Below are 19334 nucleotides of genomic sequence, written 5' to 3' on the forward strand. Positions count from 1 at the left end.
ATTGCCCCACCCCTTGGCAGCCATGTTTTTCAATACAACGTAACCATTTTCAAACTCATCCATAATATCAATAAGACAAATCTTCTGACCAAATTTCATGAAGATTGGACAATAAATGTGGCCTCTAGAGTGTTAACAAGGTTTTATTATAGCCATATAAGGAAAAATGCCCCGCCCCCTGGCGGCCATGTTTTTCAACCAACCAGCATCATTTTCAAACTCGTCCAAGATAGTATTGGGATAAATCTTCTGACCAAGTTTCATGAAGATTGGACAATAAATGTGGCCTCTAGGGTGTTAACAAGATTTTACTATAGCCATATAAGGAAAAATGCCCCGCCCATTGGCAGCCATGTTTTTCAAGCAAACGTAACCATTTTCGAACTCCTCCAAGATACCATTAATACCAATCTTCTGACCAAATTTCATGAAGATTGGACAATAAATGTGCCCTCAAGAGAGTTAATAAGGCAAATGTTGACGCCGCACAATTCACAACGCACAACGCACAACGGACTAAAGGCGATCATAAAAGCTCACCATGGGCACGTTGTGCTCAGGTGAGCTAAAAAGATCTTATAACTTGCTTTAGAGTGTGATAATTTTATTTTTGAGAGTTTCAGAATTCAACATTTTTCTTAGCATTTTTTCAAGTTTATGTAGAAAATAAGCATTGTTAAGAACCCAAGACCATTTTAAAACACTTTTAAAGGTATACCTTCAATTTCAAGCATTTTTCAAGGTAAACCTTCATTTTCAAGCCCTTTTCAAGATAAACATTCATTTTCAAGCCTTTTCCAAGGTAAACCCTCATTTTCAAGCCCTTTTTAAAGTAAACCTTTATTTTCAAGCCCTTTTTAAGATAAAACCTTCATTTTAAAGCCCTTTTCAAGATAAACCTTCATTTTCAAGCATTTTTCAAGTTAAATCTTCATTTTCAAGCCCTATTCAAGATAAACCTTTATTTTCAAGCCTTTTTTAAGGTATGTGCCAACATAATGCATGTGGCCCACTTACATCAACCAGGAAGTCCTCCAGTTGGGTGTACATGCTCGTCACATTGACGCTCTGTAAGTTGAACTGCAACAAACCAGTGCTTCAGTTACCATCAGTGTATACAGGCCAGAAAGCATTAACATAAGCAGGTTATCAACTACTCAAAACTGTTCTAAATATTGTCAAACCAATATAATTTGGGGGAAAAACATTTTTGTTGATTTTTCTCAACACCAGACATAATAAAAAAAAATTAAGATCAAACAAAAATTTATCAATCAACATAAGTGGACAAATAGTATTAATGAGTTGCATTAACATGCTGATCAGCCGAATTTAACAATCCACAACTTAACCTACAGTTGTTAGATGCATGCATCTAACAACTACCCTACTTAAATCAGAGGTAGAACTGGAAAAAGCAATTCACAGTCCAGTTCTTTACCCAGCACAAGCTTTGTACGTACCCGTTTGACAAGCTTTTCATCAGCTATGCCCTCATTGAGGATATCTGACAGAGTGACAGCCTGAGTGTCGGACATGTTACACAAGATAGCTGCCAACTCCATCTGCAAAAATAACACTTGGGTTATGGTGCCGAAAATACAACAGAGAGAAACAAGAGCACCGCATAACTGGTGCCACGCTCGGCTGCGAAAGCTTGTCAGAATTGTTTTATTTTATTAAGAGGTCACAGTGACCTTGACCTTTGACCTAGTGACCTAACAAGAGATGTGTTCGTCAGAATCACAATGCCCCCTACTGCGCCACTTTGAAATAAAATTTCTATTTATCATTTGGCAGGTATAGAAATCATCTCCCTTTAAAGCTTATTACTTCCCTTGGATATTGTCTAATCCAACTGGGGGGGGGGGTCTGTAGACAGTCAAAAATGACCAAGTCAGACATCACTGACAACCAAGGCATGTGGTTTATCAAATAGATCATAGCCAGAGTTCATCATGTATCTATGGACATAAGTCCACAGGTATGTAATGAACAATACTATTAACAACTAAGTACATGAAAGAAATTATGATAACTATATCATTAAAAAAAAACTTTGACAAATCAATCATTTGAGTTATAAATAATCAAAATAATAAATATGTACAGTAGCTGTGAAAAGAACTTCAATTCTTGGTAAGGAAATATATATGAGATTTATAATTATATAAATTACTTCCCTTGAAAATAATTGTCTCTAACAAATCTATATTTTTAGTAGCAAATAATTAAAAGCCACTACCGTGACTGTAGATTCACCACTCAAGATGTGCAGCTCCATGAGATTCACATGAATGCCAAATATATAATGTGGCTATGTTCAATATTGAATAATTATCTCCTTTTAAAGCTTATCACTTCCCTTAAATGTGTATTTTTTACCGTAGACCTTGAAGGATGACCTTGACGTTGACCTTTTACCACAATGTGTTTGTCAGAAACACAATGCCGCCTACTGCGCCGCTTTGATTTATTTTACAAAAATATATACGTGGGCAGGTCAGATAACTATGTCCATTTAAAGCTTATTACTTCCCTTGACTTTGTTTTTTCGACCCTAGACCTTGAAGGATGAAATTTTACCAATCAAAACGTGCAGCTCCATGAGATACACATGCATGCCAAATTTCAAGTTGCTATCTTCAATATTTAAAAAGTTATGGCCAATGTTAAGGTTTTAGCACGACGCCTACGGCGGACGGCGGACGAGCTTGCTATTACAATAGCTCAGGTTTTCTCAGAAAACAGCCGAGCTAAAAATTATTAGCCATGCTGTGGGAAAATGGGCCATAATGCATGTGCACTATACAGTCTGCACTATACAGTCTGCACTATACAGTCTGCACTATACAGTCTGCACTATACAGTCTGCACTAAACAGTCTGCACTATACAGTCTGCACTATACAGTCTGCACTATACAGTCTGCACTATACAGTCTGCACTATACAGTCTGCACAGGCTAATCAAGGATGACACTTTCCATATTTATGGAATGTATCTTTTAAAGAAAGTCTCGTTTAAGCTAAAATCCAGTTTAGGCAGAGACTGTCCTAATCAGTTTAATCAGGGAAATACTTTACCCTCGTGTATGCACTCAGCCCCCAGAGCATGGCACAAATGTGTCCATTGAAAATGTAAGCCCATATTTATTGGAATTTATTTACAACCACATTTCAACATTCCCATAAATACAGGTGATAAATTAATGGGGCTTTATGCATGTGTGTACAGTACGGTCCTGTATTAGCCTGTGCTGTCTACACAGGCTAATCTGGGACAAGACTTTCCGCATATTTGGGATTTTTTGTTTGACACTTTTTTATTGAATGTTTTATTTAAATAAAATCTTTTTTTTTAAATGAAGCCTATGCTGAAAGTGTTGTCCCTGGAAAGCCTGTGTAGACTGCACATGCTAGTCTTGGTCGACACTTTACGCACATGCATAAAGCCCCAATTTTCCACAGCTAGTCTCTAACGGTTGTAATGTCCACTTACGAGAGAGTCGCTTGTGTTGCTAGGGGTTACCAAGACCTGATGGAGGTCGTCTGAGTCACATGACACGGCCTTCAACACATCGGGAGAGAGCAGCAGCACCTGTAAGAAGTATAGCAGCATTCTCATCCAGAACTCATACTTGTCCTTACTGCATAGGGATTATGTTTCATACTTGTCCTTACTGCATATGGATTATGTTTCATACTTGTCCTTAGTGCATAGGGATTATGTTTCATACTTGTCCTTACTGCATAGGGATTATGTTTCATACTTGTCCTTACTGCATAGGGATTATGTTTCATACTTGTCCTTAGTGCATAGGGATTATGTTTCATACTTGTCCTTACTGCATATGGATTATGTTTCATACTTGTCCTTACTGCATAGGGATTATGTTTCATACTTGTCCTTACTGTCTAGGGATTATGTTTCATACTTGTCCTTACTGCAAAGGGATTATGTTTCATACTTGTCCTTACTGCATAGGGATTATGTTTCATACTTGTCCTTACTGCATAGGGATTATGTTTCATACTTGTCCTTACTGCATAGGGATTATGTTTCATACTTGTCCTTACTGCATAGGGATTATGTTTTATACTTGTCCTTACTGCATAGGGATTATGTTTCATACTTGTCCTTACTGCATAGGGATTATATTTCGGTCTTCTGCTTTAAATGATTGAGGATAATCCATGCATTATGTTTTGGTTAATGTTTTTGTATTACAAAATTATATTTATCATAAATACCGTAGCACATGAAAAGTACAAGTTTCTCGTTACATCCTTTGAATCTAGTCTTCTACGTTAAATCTTTTTTGTTTGTTTGATGTCATATATGTAATGTTTCATTGTAATTTTATTTGCATTAAGGGGCTAGAACTTGAATTGAAGAGCTCCAAGGTGCATTGAAGGGCTCAAACTTACATGGAAGGGCTCAAACTTACATGGAAGGGCTCAAACTTACATGGAAGGGCTCAAACTTACATGGAAGGGCTCAAACTTACATGGAAGGGCTCAAACTTACATGGAAGGGCTCAAACTTACATGGAAGGGCTCAAACTTACATGGAAGGGCTCAAACTTACATGGAAGGGCTCAAACTTACATGGAAGGGCTCAAACTTACATGGAAGGGCTCAAACTTACATGGAAGGGCTCAAACTTACATGGAAGGGCTCAAACTTGCATTAAGGAGGTTTGTGAGTGATTTGCTGGCTATTTTTGTCACAAGAATTTCAAGATAGCATCTCTGGAGTTTGGTCAGTAGGAGGCAATACAAGTTAACTATTGTTGCTTTCACCTGAGTAATTTACTTATTCGCAAAACTTACTCAAGCCACCATGTCTCCCACCCATAATAAAAGATACATTTGTATAATGTACATCTCCAGACTGATTGTCATTAAGTATGAAGTTTCAATAACTTACCTCAATTCAATTTTGATTTATTGCACAGAATAATTTTTCTTTATTAACAATCAGTGACTTTGACCAAACCCAATTCTATATGCAATTCCATGCAATACTGGTAAAAGATTTCAATGTATTTAGTTTATCCTAACTAGCTCAAATCGTAATTCAGTGTTAGAGCAAATCAGAAGCTAGAATATTTGAAATGCAAATTTTCAAAACCAAATGCAAGCCCGAGCCCTTTTTACAATGAGCCTCAATGGGGCTTAATTCATGTGCATAACGTTTTGTCCCATATTAGCCTGTGCAGTTCCAAAAGGCTTATCAAGGACGATCCTTTTTATCTGAACTGGAATTCACTTAAGAGATTTCTTTTTAACAAATATACCAGAAAAGCAAAAAGTAATGAACGTGGTTAGCTGCTGCGGAATGCACAAACTTATTGAGACAACACTTTACACGCCTGCATTAAACCCCATTGAGATAACACTTTACACACCTGCATCGAGCCCCATTGAGATAACACTTTACACGCGTGCATTGTGCCCCATTGAGATAACACTTTACAGGCCTGCATCGAGCCCCATTGAGATAACACTTTACACGCCTGCATTGTGCCCCATTGAGACCACACTTTACAGGCCTGCATTGAGCCCCATTGAGATAACACTTTACACGCCTGCATTGAGCCCCATTGAGACCACAATTTACACGCCTGCATCAAGCCCCATTGAGATAACACTTTACACGCCTGCATTGAGCCCCATTGAGACCACAATTTACACGCCTGCATCAAGCCCCATTGAGATAACACTTTACACGCCTGCATTGAGCCCCATTGAGATAACACTTTACACGCCTGAATTTAGCCCTATTGAGACAACACTTTACATGCCTGCATCAAGCCCCATTGAGACAACACTTTACTCGCCTGCATTAAGCCCCATTGAGATAACACTTTACACGCCTGCATTGAGCCCCATTTTACCAGAGTGAGCCTCCAATGCTTAGAGCTGCTTGCATCTTTGAGGCTCCAATGCATAGAGCTGCTTGCATCTTTGATTTCATGTTAGAGCTCACCTTCAACACTTCAGCCACCTGGTCAGGGGTCAAGGTCAAGTCAGGGGTGCCTGAAGGGTTGCTTAGAAACTGCATCAAGAGTGTTAGCACCCTTTTGTCTCCTAGCAATGCCTTCTGCTGCATCAACGAGTGAACCAGACTGCCTTTGAATTTGGGGGATAACTCTGATAGGATTCCCAGAAGTAATGTCCCCTGACTGAGTTGTTGGTTTTTGTTGTCAGGATTAACTATGTTTGAAAGGGTCTCAAAATTAGGCCAGCTGTCCTGGATGTCACCTATACTTCTTCTTTTTGGTGTGTGGGGGTCTTTTGTGGATGCTGCAGTTGATCCAAACAGTAAATGGTAGACCTGTAAAAAAATGATTGCATAAAGGCTAAACAACATTTATAAAGTACTACAACTTTTGTTAACTTGTTTTTTTTCACTTCACATTGTTTCCTTTTTTATTTCAAATTTAATAATCTCTTTCATCTGCTAAATTTGATACATTAATATTAATGAGTCGTGCTCTGTGAAATGGGGGTTTAATGCATGTGCGTAAAGTGACGAAAAATTGTGTTCTTACTTCTTGAACTTGCACAGTGGAGCCCAAAAGGGCGTCAACATCTGCTGAAGGCACAGAGAGGTTGTCATGGAGAAAGTGTGCCAGTCTGTCTGTCGATGTGAACACGGAATCCAGCTGAAAATCTGAAAACAGAGTAAGTTATATATACGTGGGAAAGAAATTAGGCTGAATGCGTGCGCTGTAAGTGTTGTATAGGCTGAATGCGTGTGCTGTAAGTGTTGTATAGGCTGAATTTGTGCGCTGTAAGTGTTGTATAGGCTGAATTCATGCGCTGCAAGTGTTGTATAGGCTGAATTCGTGCGCTGCAAGTGTTGTATAGGCTGAATGCGTGCGCTGTAAGTGTTGTATAGGCTGAATGCGTGCGCTGTAAGTGTTGTATAGGCTGAATGCGTGCGCTGTAAGTGTTGTATAGGCTGAATGCGTGCGCTGTAAGTGTTGTATAGGCTGAATTCGTGCGCTGTAAGTGTTGTATAGGCTGAATTTGTGCGCTGCAAGTGTTGTATAGGCTGAATTCGTGTGCTGCAAGTGTTGTATAAGCTGAATTCGTGCGCTGCAGGTGTTGTATAGGCTGAATTCGTGCGCTGCAAGTGTTGTATAGGCTGAATTTGTGTGCTGTAAGTGTTGTATAGGCTGAATTCGTGCGCTGCAAGTGTTGAATAGGCTGAATGCGTGCGCTGCAAGTGTTGAATAGGCTGAATGCGTGCGCTGTAAGTGTTGTATAGGCTGAATGCGTGCGCTGTAAGTGTTGTATAGGCTGAATTCATGCCCTGCAAGTGTTGTATAGGCTGAGTTCGTGCACTGTAAGTGTTGTATAGGCTGAATTCATGCCCTGCAAGTGTTGTATAGGCTGAGTTCGTGCACTGTAAGTGTTGTATAGGCTGAATTCATGCCCTGCAAGTGTTGTAAAGGCTGAGTTCGTGCACTGTAAGTGTTGTATAGGCTGAATTCATGCCCTGCAAGTGTTGTATAGGCTGAGTTCGTGCCCTGTAAGTGTTGTATAGGCTGAATGCGTGTGCTGTAAGTGTTGTATAGGCTGAGTTCGTGCACTGTAAGTGTTGTATAGGCTGAATTCATGCCCTGTAAGTGTTGTATAGGCTGAGTTCGTGCCCTGTAAGTGTTGTATAGGCTGAATTCGTGCGCTGTAAGTGTTGTATAGGCTGAATTCATGCCCTGCAAGTGTTGTATAGGCTGAGTTCGTGCACTGTAAGTGTTGTTCCTGATCAGTCTGCGCTGTCTGCGTAACCCTTACCTGGTATTTTCCGTCCCAAAGAACTCTCTTCTAACAATATCATCACCACAAACTCTAATGAATATTTATTTCACAAACATTACGCAATGACTCTTTCATATGAAATACCTTAAAACATAAACACATGATATTAATGTGCAATGGATAACATTGAATATTTATAAACAATATGAGCCAATATGTGCCTCCTTCTCTATTAAACAGGCTATATTTTATGTGCTTTAACCCTTTGCATGCTGGGAAATTTGTAGTCTGCTATAATGTTGTCTGCTGAATTGTAAAAATTAGCATTTTCTTCGATTTTTTTTTAAAGAATGCTATCAGAATAGCAAACAGTTTGGATCCTGATGAGACGCCACGTTTTGTGGCGTCTCATCTGGATCCAAACTGTTTGCAAAGGCCTTCAAAATTCGGTTCCAGCACTGAAAGGGTTAAGTGTCGTCCTAGATAAGCCTGTGCAGTCTGCAAGTGCTAATCAGGGACATCACTTTCTGTCCAAACTAGATTTATGCAAAAAAAGACACTGCCATTAAACAAAAAATAAAATAACAGTGGAAATTTTTGTCCTTGATTAGCCAGTGCAGCTTCTGGGACGTCACTTTACACACATGCATTAAAGCCCATTTTCCCAGATCATATGAATGTGTGCAGCTTCTGGGACGTCACTTTACACACATGCATTAAAGCTCATTTTCCCAGATCATATGAATGTGTGCAGCTTCTGGAACGTCACTTTACACACATGCATTAAAGCCCATTTTCACAGATCATATGAATGTGATTGACATTTGAGTTCTTACCTGTAGCATTTTTAACAGATTTTTCCAGAGTAATCGGCTGGTCGAGTACATTCTTGTAGATTCGCGGCAGACGCTCCATTTCTTGTGGAGTGTAGCCGGGGTAGAAAAAGTTGTGCTGAGAGGCTAACCTCTGCAGGTTACTAAGGAAACGGCTGGCACTGTAGAGAACAAAGATGTAATTGTTTGCTTATTTAAGCATCACTTTAGGAAAACACAACTTAATGCATATACTTAATGTTTCGTCCCAGATAAGCCTGTGTAGTCCAGACAGACCAGATAAGCCTGTGTAGTCCAGACAGGCCAGATAAGCCTGTGTAGTCCAGACAGACCAGATAAGCCTGTGTAGTCCAGACAGGCCAGATAAGCCTGTGTAGTCCAGACAGGCTAGATAAGCCTGTGTAGTCCAGACAGGCCAGATAAGCCTGTGTAGCAGATAAGCCTGTGTAGTCCAGACAGGCCAGATAAGCCTGTGTAGCAGATAAGCCTGTGTAGTCCAGACAGGCTAGATAAGCCTGTGTAGTCCAGACAGGCCAGATAAGCCTGTGTAGTCCAGACAGGCCAGATAAGCCTGTGTAGTCCAGACAGGCCAGATAAGCCTGTGTAGTCCAGACAGGCCAGATAAGCCTGTGTAGTCCAGACAGGCCAGATAAGCCTGTGTAGTCCAGACAGGCCAGATAAGCCTGTGTAGTCCAGACAGGCCAGATAAGCCTGTGTAGTCCAGACAGGCCAGATAAGCCTGTGTTGTCCAGACAGGCTAGATAAGCCTGTGTAGTCCAGACAGACCAGATAAGCCTGTGTTGTCCAGACAGGCCAGATAAGCCTGTGTAGTCCAGACAGGCCAGATAAGCCTGTGTTGTCCAGACAGGCCAGATAAGCCTGTGTAGTCCAGACAGGCCAGATAAGCCTGTGTAGTCCAGACAGGCCAGATAAGCCTGTGTAGTCCAGACAGGCCAGATAAGCCTGTGTAGTCCTGACAGGCCAGATAAGCCTGTGTAGTCCAGACAGGCTAGATAAGCCTGTGTAGTCCAGACAGGCCAGATAAGCCTGTGTTGTCCAGACAGGCCAGATAAGCCTGTGTAGTCCAGACAGGCCAGATAAGCCTGTGTAGTCCAGACAGGCTAATCAGAGTCAAAACTTTCCGCCAAGAAAGATTTATGTTTTAAAGAGACGTCCTTCAATCAAAAACATCCATTAAAGCAGAAAGTGTTGCCCTGATGAGCCTGTTTGGACTGCACAGGCTTATCTGGGACAACACTTTATGCATTAATCCTTATAGCGCTGGAACCAAATTTTAAAGGCCTTTGCAAACAGTTTGGATCAAGATCACACGCCACAAAGCGTGGCGTCTGATCTTGATCCAAACTGTTTGCTATTCTGATAGTGGTTTTTGAAAAAAATGAAGAAAATGCTAATTTTAGAATTTTAGCAAACAACAAATTTCCCAGCATGCAAAGGGTTAAGCCCTGTTTTCCCAGATTGCTGCTCATTTGTATTTTTTGCTGATTTCATATCATTAACCCTTTGCATGCTGGGAAATTTGTCATCTGCTAAAATGTTGTCTGCTAAATTTCTAAAATTAGCATTTTCTTCGATTTTTTTCAAAGAATTCGGTTCCCGCACTGAAAGGGTTAAACCTGCTTCACTTTTCCTGTGTAAAATTGGTATATCAGTATTAAGATCACATCCTTATGACAGTAATTGAGATTGTCCTATTTAAATCAGAGGTATTTGATGAATGGACAAACAAAGGATAACATCAAGTGTTTCGGCCTGGCCGCTGACCAAATCCACCATCCATCCATTAAACTCCAGCAGTTTACCATTTAAAATGCCATTTTCAAATTATATTTTAAAATTAATTCAAATTTTTCTGGTTGTGATTGCATCACAGTCTTCCTACTCTCTATGCCTATATCAAGCTCCTTGAGTGTCATACTTTTGATTTGGGGATACCTGCCTGGTGCTGTAATTTTCCTCAAAGCCTATTTACAATACTGATTATGTTATTTAAAGTTTTTAAATAACAATAATAATAGTTTACTTTAATTATTCACAAAGTTATCATATTACCTTTCCTCCTTTGATGTTGCAGTGTGGTTGGCGTCCTGTGTTGCCTCCTCACAAAAGGTCTGCATTATGGGGATGATACCCGATGACGGCAAGGCCTGGGTTCCCCATTGATCTACAGTAACAACAACAAAAGCATGATACCCGATGACGGCAAGGCCTGGCTGCCCCATTGATCTACAGCTACAACAACAACAACAACAAACATTTGAACATCTACAGCCAAACATAGGATATAAGTGAATATAACCTGTATTTTTCCTCTTACCTCTCACAAAATAAAATTAAATAATACACCAAAATTCTCTCTGTACTTAAATAATCAAATGATACAATTGCACCATTCTGCTGCTCTTTTAAATGTAACTTAGAGCTGTAAAAATAATGTTTTGTTTCTGGTACACAAATAAATTGAATACTTAAGCCATAAGCTGGTTATAAAGTATTTTGAGTATACAATATGTATACCATAATATTTTCATGTTCAAGCAGTCAAAGTCAATTGCCTACACATTTGAGCCGCGCTCAGTGAAAACTGTTTTATGAGCCTGTGGGGACAGACAAATCTGGGATGACACTTCACACACATGCACTTTTCTCAGAACGAGGCTTATTTGATAAGAGGCTGTTATTGACTAACATCATTATGACCAACCATGATACCACAAATGGATTTCTATAGCATTCACCATGATACCACAAATGGACTTCCATAGCATTTACCATGATACCACACATGGACTTCCATAGCATTCACCATGATACCACACATGGACTTCCATAGCATTCACCATGATACCACACATGGACTTCCATAGCATTCACCATGATACCACATATGGACTTCCATAGCATTCACCATGATACCACAAATGGACTTCCATAGCATTCACATAAAATGAATGCAATCATTAATTATCATTTTTATTGATTACCAGGTATACTGTTTCAAAGGCAATTGATCTCGTGACAAATTAACAGTGCAAGAAAATATCCATTTTCACCATCAATATGCAAGACCTAAGAATATACTTAGATTCAAGAAAAAATAATGGCACTTTTGCTTTCACATTTTGTAAGTAGATTGTAAGTTTTATATTCCATCATTCTTAAAAGAAAAAGGTGTGATTTGACTTGATGAATGTTAACTGACACAGAACAATGTTAGATGTTCTATTTTACAACATGTTGGTGAATATGAGCTAAGCAAATCTTCCCATAAATACGTACATGTCTGCTGAGGCCGGGGAATCGCTCTACGACGTATGGACAGCAGGATCACAAATAGTACTAGTGGAATGGACAGCTCAAATAGAAGCACAAACTGTAATGTAAAGAATGTGATCTCACTGAACATGCTGAATGCTTCAAGTGTAAATTAGCCATGCTCTGGTGATTCATGTGCGTAAAGTGTTGTCCTCGAATAGCCTGTTCAGTCCGAACAGGAATATCTGGGACGAGACTTTCAACGTTCGCAGAATTTTTTGTTTAACCCTTTCCCACTCAGAAGCAAAGTGAAAATGGCTATGTGCAAACAGCATAAAACCAGAACAGCCTGCGAGTAACTTGCAGTGTGTTCAGGTTAAATGCTGTTTGCTGCTCATCAGTATCTAAGGATTGGCAATAGCCTCAAAAACTTGAATACAGTAAGAAAGGTCTTTTTAATCTTTTTATCTTTTTAAGGGACTACAAATGCGTGAAAATACGTATCTAAGTGGTAAAGGGTTAAAGGAAGTCACTTCCTAAAGAAAGTCCAGTTTAGGCGGACTGCACAGGCTAATCTGGAACAAAACTGTATGCACATCCATTAAGCTCTGTTTTCACAGATCAAGGGTCAATGATTTAAATATACTTAGTAACCACAATTAACCTTGTGAAATAAGATGATTGTGGTTATCAAAGTACGGAGTGATCAAATCAACTAAAATAGGAAAAATAAGTCAGCAAAATGTAATACTAACCTGCCTCACATGTACAAGTGCATTTGTACAACTACTGTACTTGTTACTCCATCAACTAGAGTGCCTAACAGGAAATGGCGTAAACCTTTTTAAATATTACTAAAAAATGATTTAGGTTATTAACTAATTTATTTGTTTTCATCGTACACGTCTGAACAAAAGTGTAACTAGAGCTTTGTCACAGACGTGACAAATACCCCCTCGTTATGAAGAGCGGATGAAAAGTACTTGAAATAGGGAACACCATGCTGAATGTGTAAAACGCACTAAGTGACCCAGTGACATAGTTTTTGGCCCGCCATGGCCCATGTTCCAACATGGCCTAGAGATCATCTAGATAAAACTTCTGACCAACTTTGGTGAAGATTGGAAGTAAACTACTTCAATTAAAGAGCGGACACCATTCTCAATCATCTAGATAAAACTTCTGACCAACTTTGGTGAAGATTGGAAGTAAAGTACTTCAATGAGAGATCGGACACCATTCTCAATGTTTAAATGTTTAAAATGCACTAAGTGACCCCGTGACCTGGTTTTTGACCCGGAAAGGCCCATTTTCGAAGTTGGCCTTAAGATCATCTAGATTAAACTTCTGACCAAGTTTAGTGAAGATAGGATGTATAGCTTAATAGATGAGCTAAAAAACGCACTAATTGACCCCGTGACCTAGTTTTTGACCCGGCAAGGCCCATCATAAAACTTGGCCTTAAGATCATCTAGATAAAACTTCTGACCAAGTTTAGTGAAGATAGGATGAATGCTACTTGAATTAGAGAGCGGCACCATGCTGAATGTTAAAAAACGCACTGAGTGACCCTTGACCTAGTTTTTGGCCAGGCATGGCCCATGTTCAAACTTGGCCTAGAGATCATCTAGATAAAACTTCTGACTAAGTTGGGTAAAGATTGGATGAAAACTACTTAAATTAGAGAGTGGACAACATGCTGAATGTTTAAAATACACTAAGTGACCAGTGACCTAGTTTTTGACCCGGCATGACCCATATTCAAACTTGACCAAGACATCATCTAGATACAACTTCTGACCATGTTTGGTGAAGATCGGATGATAACAACTTGAATTAGAGAGCGGATACAAAATACGGACCGACCAACCGACAGACAGACAGACCGACAGACAAGTTCACTCCTATATACCCCCCCTAAACTTTGTTTTGTGGGGGTTTTATTATGAGAGGTTCCTGTAGCCTGATTTTCTTATACATAACAAATATCAATCAAATAACATTGGATTATAAAACTCAGCTCTGTACAATACAGGGTGATATTTGGACAAGAACCTAGAGGCAAGACCATGACTCGTGTCTTTTTAAATAGATAAATATGAATAAACTTCACAGTTTCTTCAATACATCAAAAATTGTGAGATGTGGTTTTTTGAGTAATCACATATGGTTTTCTAATTGTGATCGATGAAAAACATTTGGAAAATTGTCAAAATCATCAAAGTCTGATGAACTGAGAAAGATAATGAAAATAAATGTTTTAAAATGTTCACAGTTGACAAAGTTTTCTAGTATTGAAGAGATTTACAGGCAGTGTGATTGTACTCCATGTATTGATTCAGGTACAGGTCCGTTAAAGATATGACTTCAATCAATAATGCCACCCTTATTTGCCTTCCATATTCTCAACTGATCATCAACTGATAATGATGGCTAATAGCTTTATAAGTTGTTTGTTAAACTGGGCAAAATGCACGTGAAGTTTTTACCTAATCTGGATTGTCGCTAAGAAGAGACTTCCTTTTAACACAAATACCATATATATAAGTGGGAAGTTTTGACCCAGATAAGCGTGTGCAGACTGCACAGGCTAATCTGGGACGACACTTTACGCACAGCAGACTGCACAGGCTAATCTGGGACAACACTTTACACACAGCAGACTGCACAGGCTAATCTGGGACGACACTTTACACACAGCAGACTGCACAGGCTAATCTGGGACGACACTTTACGCACAGCAGACTGCACAGGCTAATCTGGGAAGACACTTTACGCACAGCAGACTGCACAGGCTAATCTGGGACGACACTTTACGCACAGCAGACTGCACAGGCTAATCTGGGACGACACTTTACGCACACGCATTAAGCCCAATATTCCCAGAGCAAGGTTTAAATGTTGTTGTGGAGAATTATATTGTAAAATGCTGATATCCTCATATATTTGAAAAGTACAACAAAATACAAAAAGAAAAAATATGGTTGCCCAGTTAAAGCCCTTTTTTTTGTTGTTATGAATAACATCACTGTTTGGCAAAATGCAAAATTGTAATACATAAAGATCTAAAAAAGACAGGGAATAGACGTGCGATTAAAGAAGCCAATTATACAGTTTAAGTCTAAATAATGTTGTTTTCTACTGAAGTAATACAAAATATTTTTTTTTCAGTTTCTGTCGTGTTCATGTTCAAAGGCTGCAACACTTCAAATATTAATCAGATAACACACATGTGCATGTGATGTGCATGACTCGTCAAAATGTCATCACTGTTCATTACACACCCTTCAACTTGTACTCACTTTAACCAGTGTTATCTAAAAGAGGTAAATGACTGATTATACGATATTCCCATGATCCATAGCCATGATAATCAAATGTCAAAAAGATATACAAACAAGTGACACAGATTTTGGTGACTTTGAAGGTCATCTTGAAATAACCATTGTAAGACAGGTGCTCAGTAGATACTGTAGTCATCTTGAAATAACCATTGTAAGACAGGTGCTCGGTAGATACTGTTGTCATCTTGAAATAACCATAGTAAGACAGGTGCTCAGTAGATACTGTAGTCATCTTGAAATAACCATTGTAAGACAGGTGCCCAGTAGATACTGTAGTCATCTTGAAATAACCATTGTAAGACAGGTGCTCAGTAGATACTGTAGTCATCTTGAAATAACCATAGTAAGACAGGTGCTCAGTAGATACTGTAGTCATCTTGAAATAACCATTGTAAGACAGGTGCTCAGTAGATACTGTAGTCATCTTGAAATAACCATTGTAAGACAGGTGCTCAGTAGATACTGTAGTCATCTTGAAATAACCATTGTAAGACAGGTGCTCAGTAGATACTGTAGTCATCTTGAAATAACCATAGTAAGACAGGTGCTCAGTAGATACTGTAGTCATCTTGAAATAACCATTGTAAGACAGGTGCTCAGTAGATACTGTAGTCATCCATAAATAACCATTGTAAGACAGGTGCTCAGTAGATACTGTAGTCATCCATAAATAACCATTGTAAGACAGGTGCCCAGTAGATACTGTAGTCATCCATAAATAACCACTGTAAGACAGGTGCTCAGTAGATACTGTAGTCATCTTGAAATAACCATTGTAAGACAGGTGCTCAGTAGATACTGTAGTCATCTTGAAATAACCATTGTAAGACAGGTGCTCAGTAGATACTGTAGTCATCCATAAATAACCATTGTAAGACAGGTGCTCAGTAGATACTGTAGTCATCTTGAAATAACCATTGTAAGACAGGTGCCCAGTAGATACTGAAGTTATCTTGAAATAACCATTGTAAGACAGGTGCTCAGTAGATACTGTAGTCATCTTGAAATAACCATTGTAAGACAGGTGCCCAGTAGATACTGTAGTCATCTTGAAATAACCATTGTAAGACAGGTGCCCAGTAGATACTGTAGTCATCTTGAAATAACCATTGTAAGACAGGTGCTCAGTAGATACTGTAGTCATCTTGAAATAACCATTGTAAGACAGGTGCTCAGTAGATACTGTAGTCATCTTGAAATAACCATTGTAAGACAGGTGCCCAGTAGATACTGTAGTCATCTTGAAATAACCATTGTAAGACAGGTGCTCAGTAGATACTGTAGTCATCTTGAAATAACCATTGTAAGACAGGTGCCCAGTAGATACTGTAGTCATCTTGAAATAACCATTGTAAGACAGGTGCTCAGTAGATACTGTAGTCATCTTGAAATAACCATTGTAAGACAGGTGCTCAGTAGATACTGTAGTCATCCATAAATAACCATTGTAAGTCAGGTGCTCAGTAGATACTGTAGTCATCTTGAAATAACCATTGTAAGTCAGGTGCTCAGTAGATACTGTAGTCATCCATAAATAACCATTGTAAGTCAGGTGCTCAGTAGATACTGTAGTCATCTTGAAATAACCATTGTAAGACAGGTGCCCAGTAGATACTGTAGTCATCTTGAAATAACCATTGTAAGACAGGTGCTCAGTAGATACTGTAGTCATCCATAAATAACCATTGTAAGTCAGGTGCTCAGTAGATACTGTAGTCATCTTGAAATAACCATTGTAAGTCAGGTGCTCAGTAGATACTGTAGTCATCCATAAATAACCATTGTAAGTCAGGTGCTCAGTAGATACTGTAGTCATCTTGAAATAACCATTGTAAGACAGGTGCCCAGTAGATACTGTAGTCATCTTGAAATAACCATTGTAAGACAGGTGCTCAGCAGATACTGTAGTCATCTTGAAATAACCATTGTAAGAGAGGTGCCCAGTAGATACTGTAGTCATCTTGAAATAACCATTGTAAGACAGGTGCCCAGTAGATACTGTAGTCATCTTGAAATAACCATTGTAAGACAGGTGCTCAGTAGATACTGTAGTCATCTTGAAATAACCATTGTAAGTCAGGTGCTCAGTAGATACTGTAGTCATCTTGAAATAACCATTGTAAGACAGGTGCTCAGTAGATACTGTAGTCATCTTGAAATAACCATTGTAAGACAGGTGCCCAGTAGATACTGTAGTCATCTTGAAATAACCATTGTAAGTCAGGTGCTCAGTAGATACTGTAGTCATCTTGAAATAACCATTGTAAGACAGGTGCTCAGTAGATACTGTAGTCATCTTGAAATAACCATTGTAAGACAGGTGCCCAGTAGATACTGTAGTCATCTTGAAATAATCATTGTAAGACAGGTGCTCAGCAGATACTGTAGTCATCTTGAAATAACCATTGTAAGACAGGTGCATCAGTAGATACTGTAGTCATCTTGAAATAACCATTGTAAGACAGGTGCTCAGTAGATACTGTAGTCATCTTGAAATAACCATTGTAAGACAGGTGCCCAGTAGATACTGTAGTCATCTTGAAATAACCATTGTAAGACAGGTGCTCAGTAGATACTGTAGTCATCTTGAAATAACCATTGTAAGACAGGTGCTCAGTAGATACTGTAGTCATCTTGAAATAACCATTGTAAGACAGGTGCCCAGTAGATACTGTAGTCATCTTGAAATAACCATTGTAAGACAGGTGCTCAGTAGATACTGTAGTCATCCATAAATAACCATTGTAAGTCAGGTGCTCAGTAGATACTGTAGTCATCTTGAAATAACCATTGTAAGTCAGGTGCTCAGTAGATACTGTAGTCATCCATAAATAACCATTGTAAGTCAGGTGCTCAGTAGATACTGTAGTCATCTTGAAATAACCATTGTAAGACAGGTGCCCAGTAGATACTGTAGTCATCTTGAAATAACCATTGTAAGACAGGTGCCCAGTAGATACTGTAGTCATCTTGAAATAACCATTGTAAGACAGGTGCTCAGTAGATACTGTAGTCATCTGGAAATAACCATTGTAAGACAGGTGCTCAGTAGATACTGAAGTTTCACATTGAATGGCGTTCTGAGAAAACTGAGCTTAATGCATGAGCACACGAAAACGTCCATTAAAGCCGAAAATGTTGTCCCTGATCAGCCTGTGCAGGCTGCACTGACTAATCAGGTAAGACACTCAAGCAAATGCAATTAATTTCTTTTTTAATGTTGAACCTTGTGTCATAGTTGGCACTCTGCTGCAATATTGACACCCAGAGCAGTTGACCCTTTCCCACTCAGAAGCAAAGTGAAAATAGCTATGTGCAAACAGCATAAAACCAGAACAGCCTGAGAGTAACTTGCAGTCTGTTCAGGTTTTATGCTCTTTGCTGCTCATCAGTATCATACGGGATGGAAATGAAACCTTTAAAATTTGAATCTAATAAGAAAGGTCTAATTAAATTAAACTTTCTAAGGGACTACAAATGCCTCAAAATACGTATCTAAATGGTAACGGGTTAAAGAAGAGTTGAGTACACATGTAGAGTTGAGTACACATGTAGAGTTGAGTACACATGTAGAGTTGAGTACACATGTAGAGTTGAGTACACATGTAGAGTTGAGTACACATGTAGAGTTGAGTACACATGTAGAGTTGAGTACACATGTAGAGTTGAGTACACATGTAGAGCTGAGTACACATGTAGAGTTGAGTACACATGTAGAGTTGAGTACACATGTAGAGCTGAGCACACAAAGTAGAATTAAGCCTCACTCTGGGAAAACTTGGCGAAATTCAGGTGCGTAAAATGTCATACCAGATTAGCCTGTGCAGTCCACCCTGGCTATGTCATACCAGATTAGCCTGTGCAGTCCACCCTGGCTATGTCATACCAGATTAGCCTGTGCAGTCCACCCTGGCTATGTCATACCAGATTAACCTGTGCAGTCCACCCTGGCTATGTCATACCAGATTAGCCTGTGCAGTCCAACCTGGCTATGTCATACCAGATTAGCCTGTGCAGTCCACATTGGCTATGTCATACCAGATTAGCCTGTGCAGTCCACCCTGGCTAAGTCATACCAGCTTAGCCTGTGCAGTCCACCCTGGCTATGTCA

General features: G+C 39.3%; 1 protein-coding gene across 4 annotated transcripts in view; it reads right to left on the bottom strand.

Moving 5' to 3' along the window:
* LOC127850449 (ATP-binding cassette sub-family A member 2-like) overlaps positions 1–19334 on the bottom strand; it is a 101642-nt gene that overhangs the window by 70151 nt on the left and 12157 nt on the right. For all 4 annotated transcript variants that reach the window (XM_052383481.1, XM_052383479.1, XM_052383482.1 and 1 more), the window contains exons 3-10: positions 11904–11997; positions 10677–10788; positions 8607–8764; positions 6558–6679; positions 5993–6340; positions 3501–3599; positions 1464–1565; positions 1018–1080 (exon numbers count right to left, since the gene is read on the bottom strand). In XM_052383481.1, the coding sequence (XP_052239441.1) occupies positions 1018–1080; positions 1464–1565; positions 3501–3599; positions 5993–6340; positions 6558–6679; positions 8607–8764; positions 10677–10788; positions 11904–11997 (1098 nt within the window). The remainder of the gene's footprint in view (positions 1–1017; positions 1081–1463; positions 1566–3500; positions 3600–5992; positions 6341–6557; positions 6680–8606; positions 8765–10676; positions 10789–11903; positions 11998–19334) is intronic.

Source organism: Dreissena polymorpha, chromosome 11 (genome assembly GCF_020536995.1).
Source record: "Dreissena polymorpha isolate Duluth1 chromosome 11, UMN_Dpol_1.0, whole genome shotgun sequence".
Classification (NCBI taxonomy): Eukaryota; Metazoa; Mollusca; class Bivalvia; order Myida; family Dreissenidae; genus Dreissena; species Dreissena polymorpha.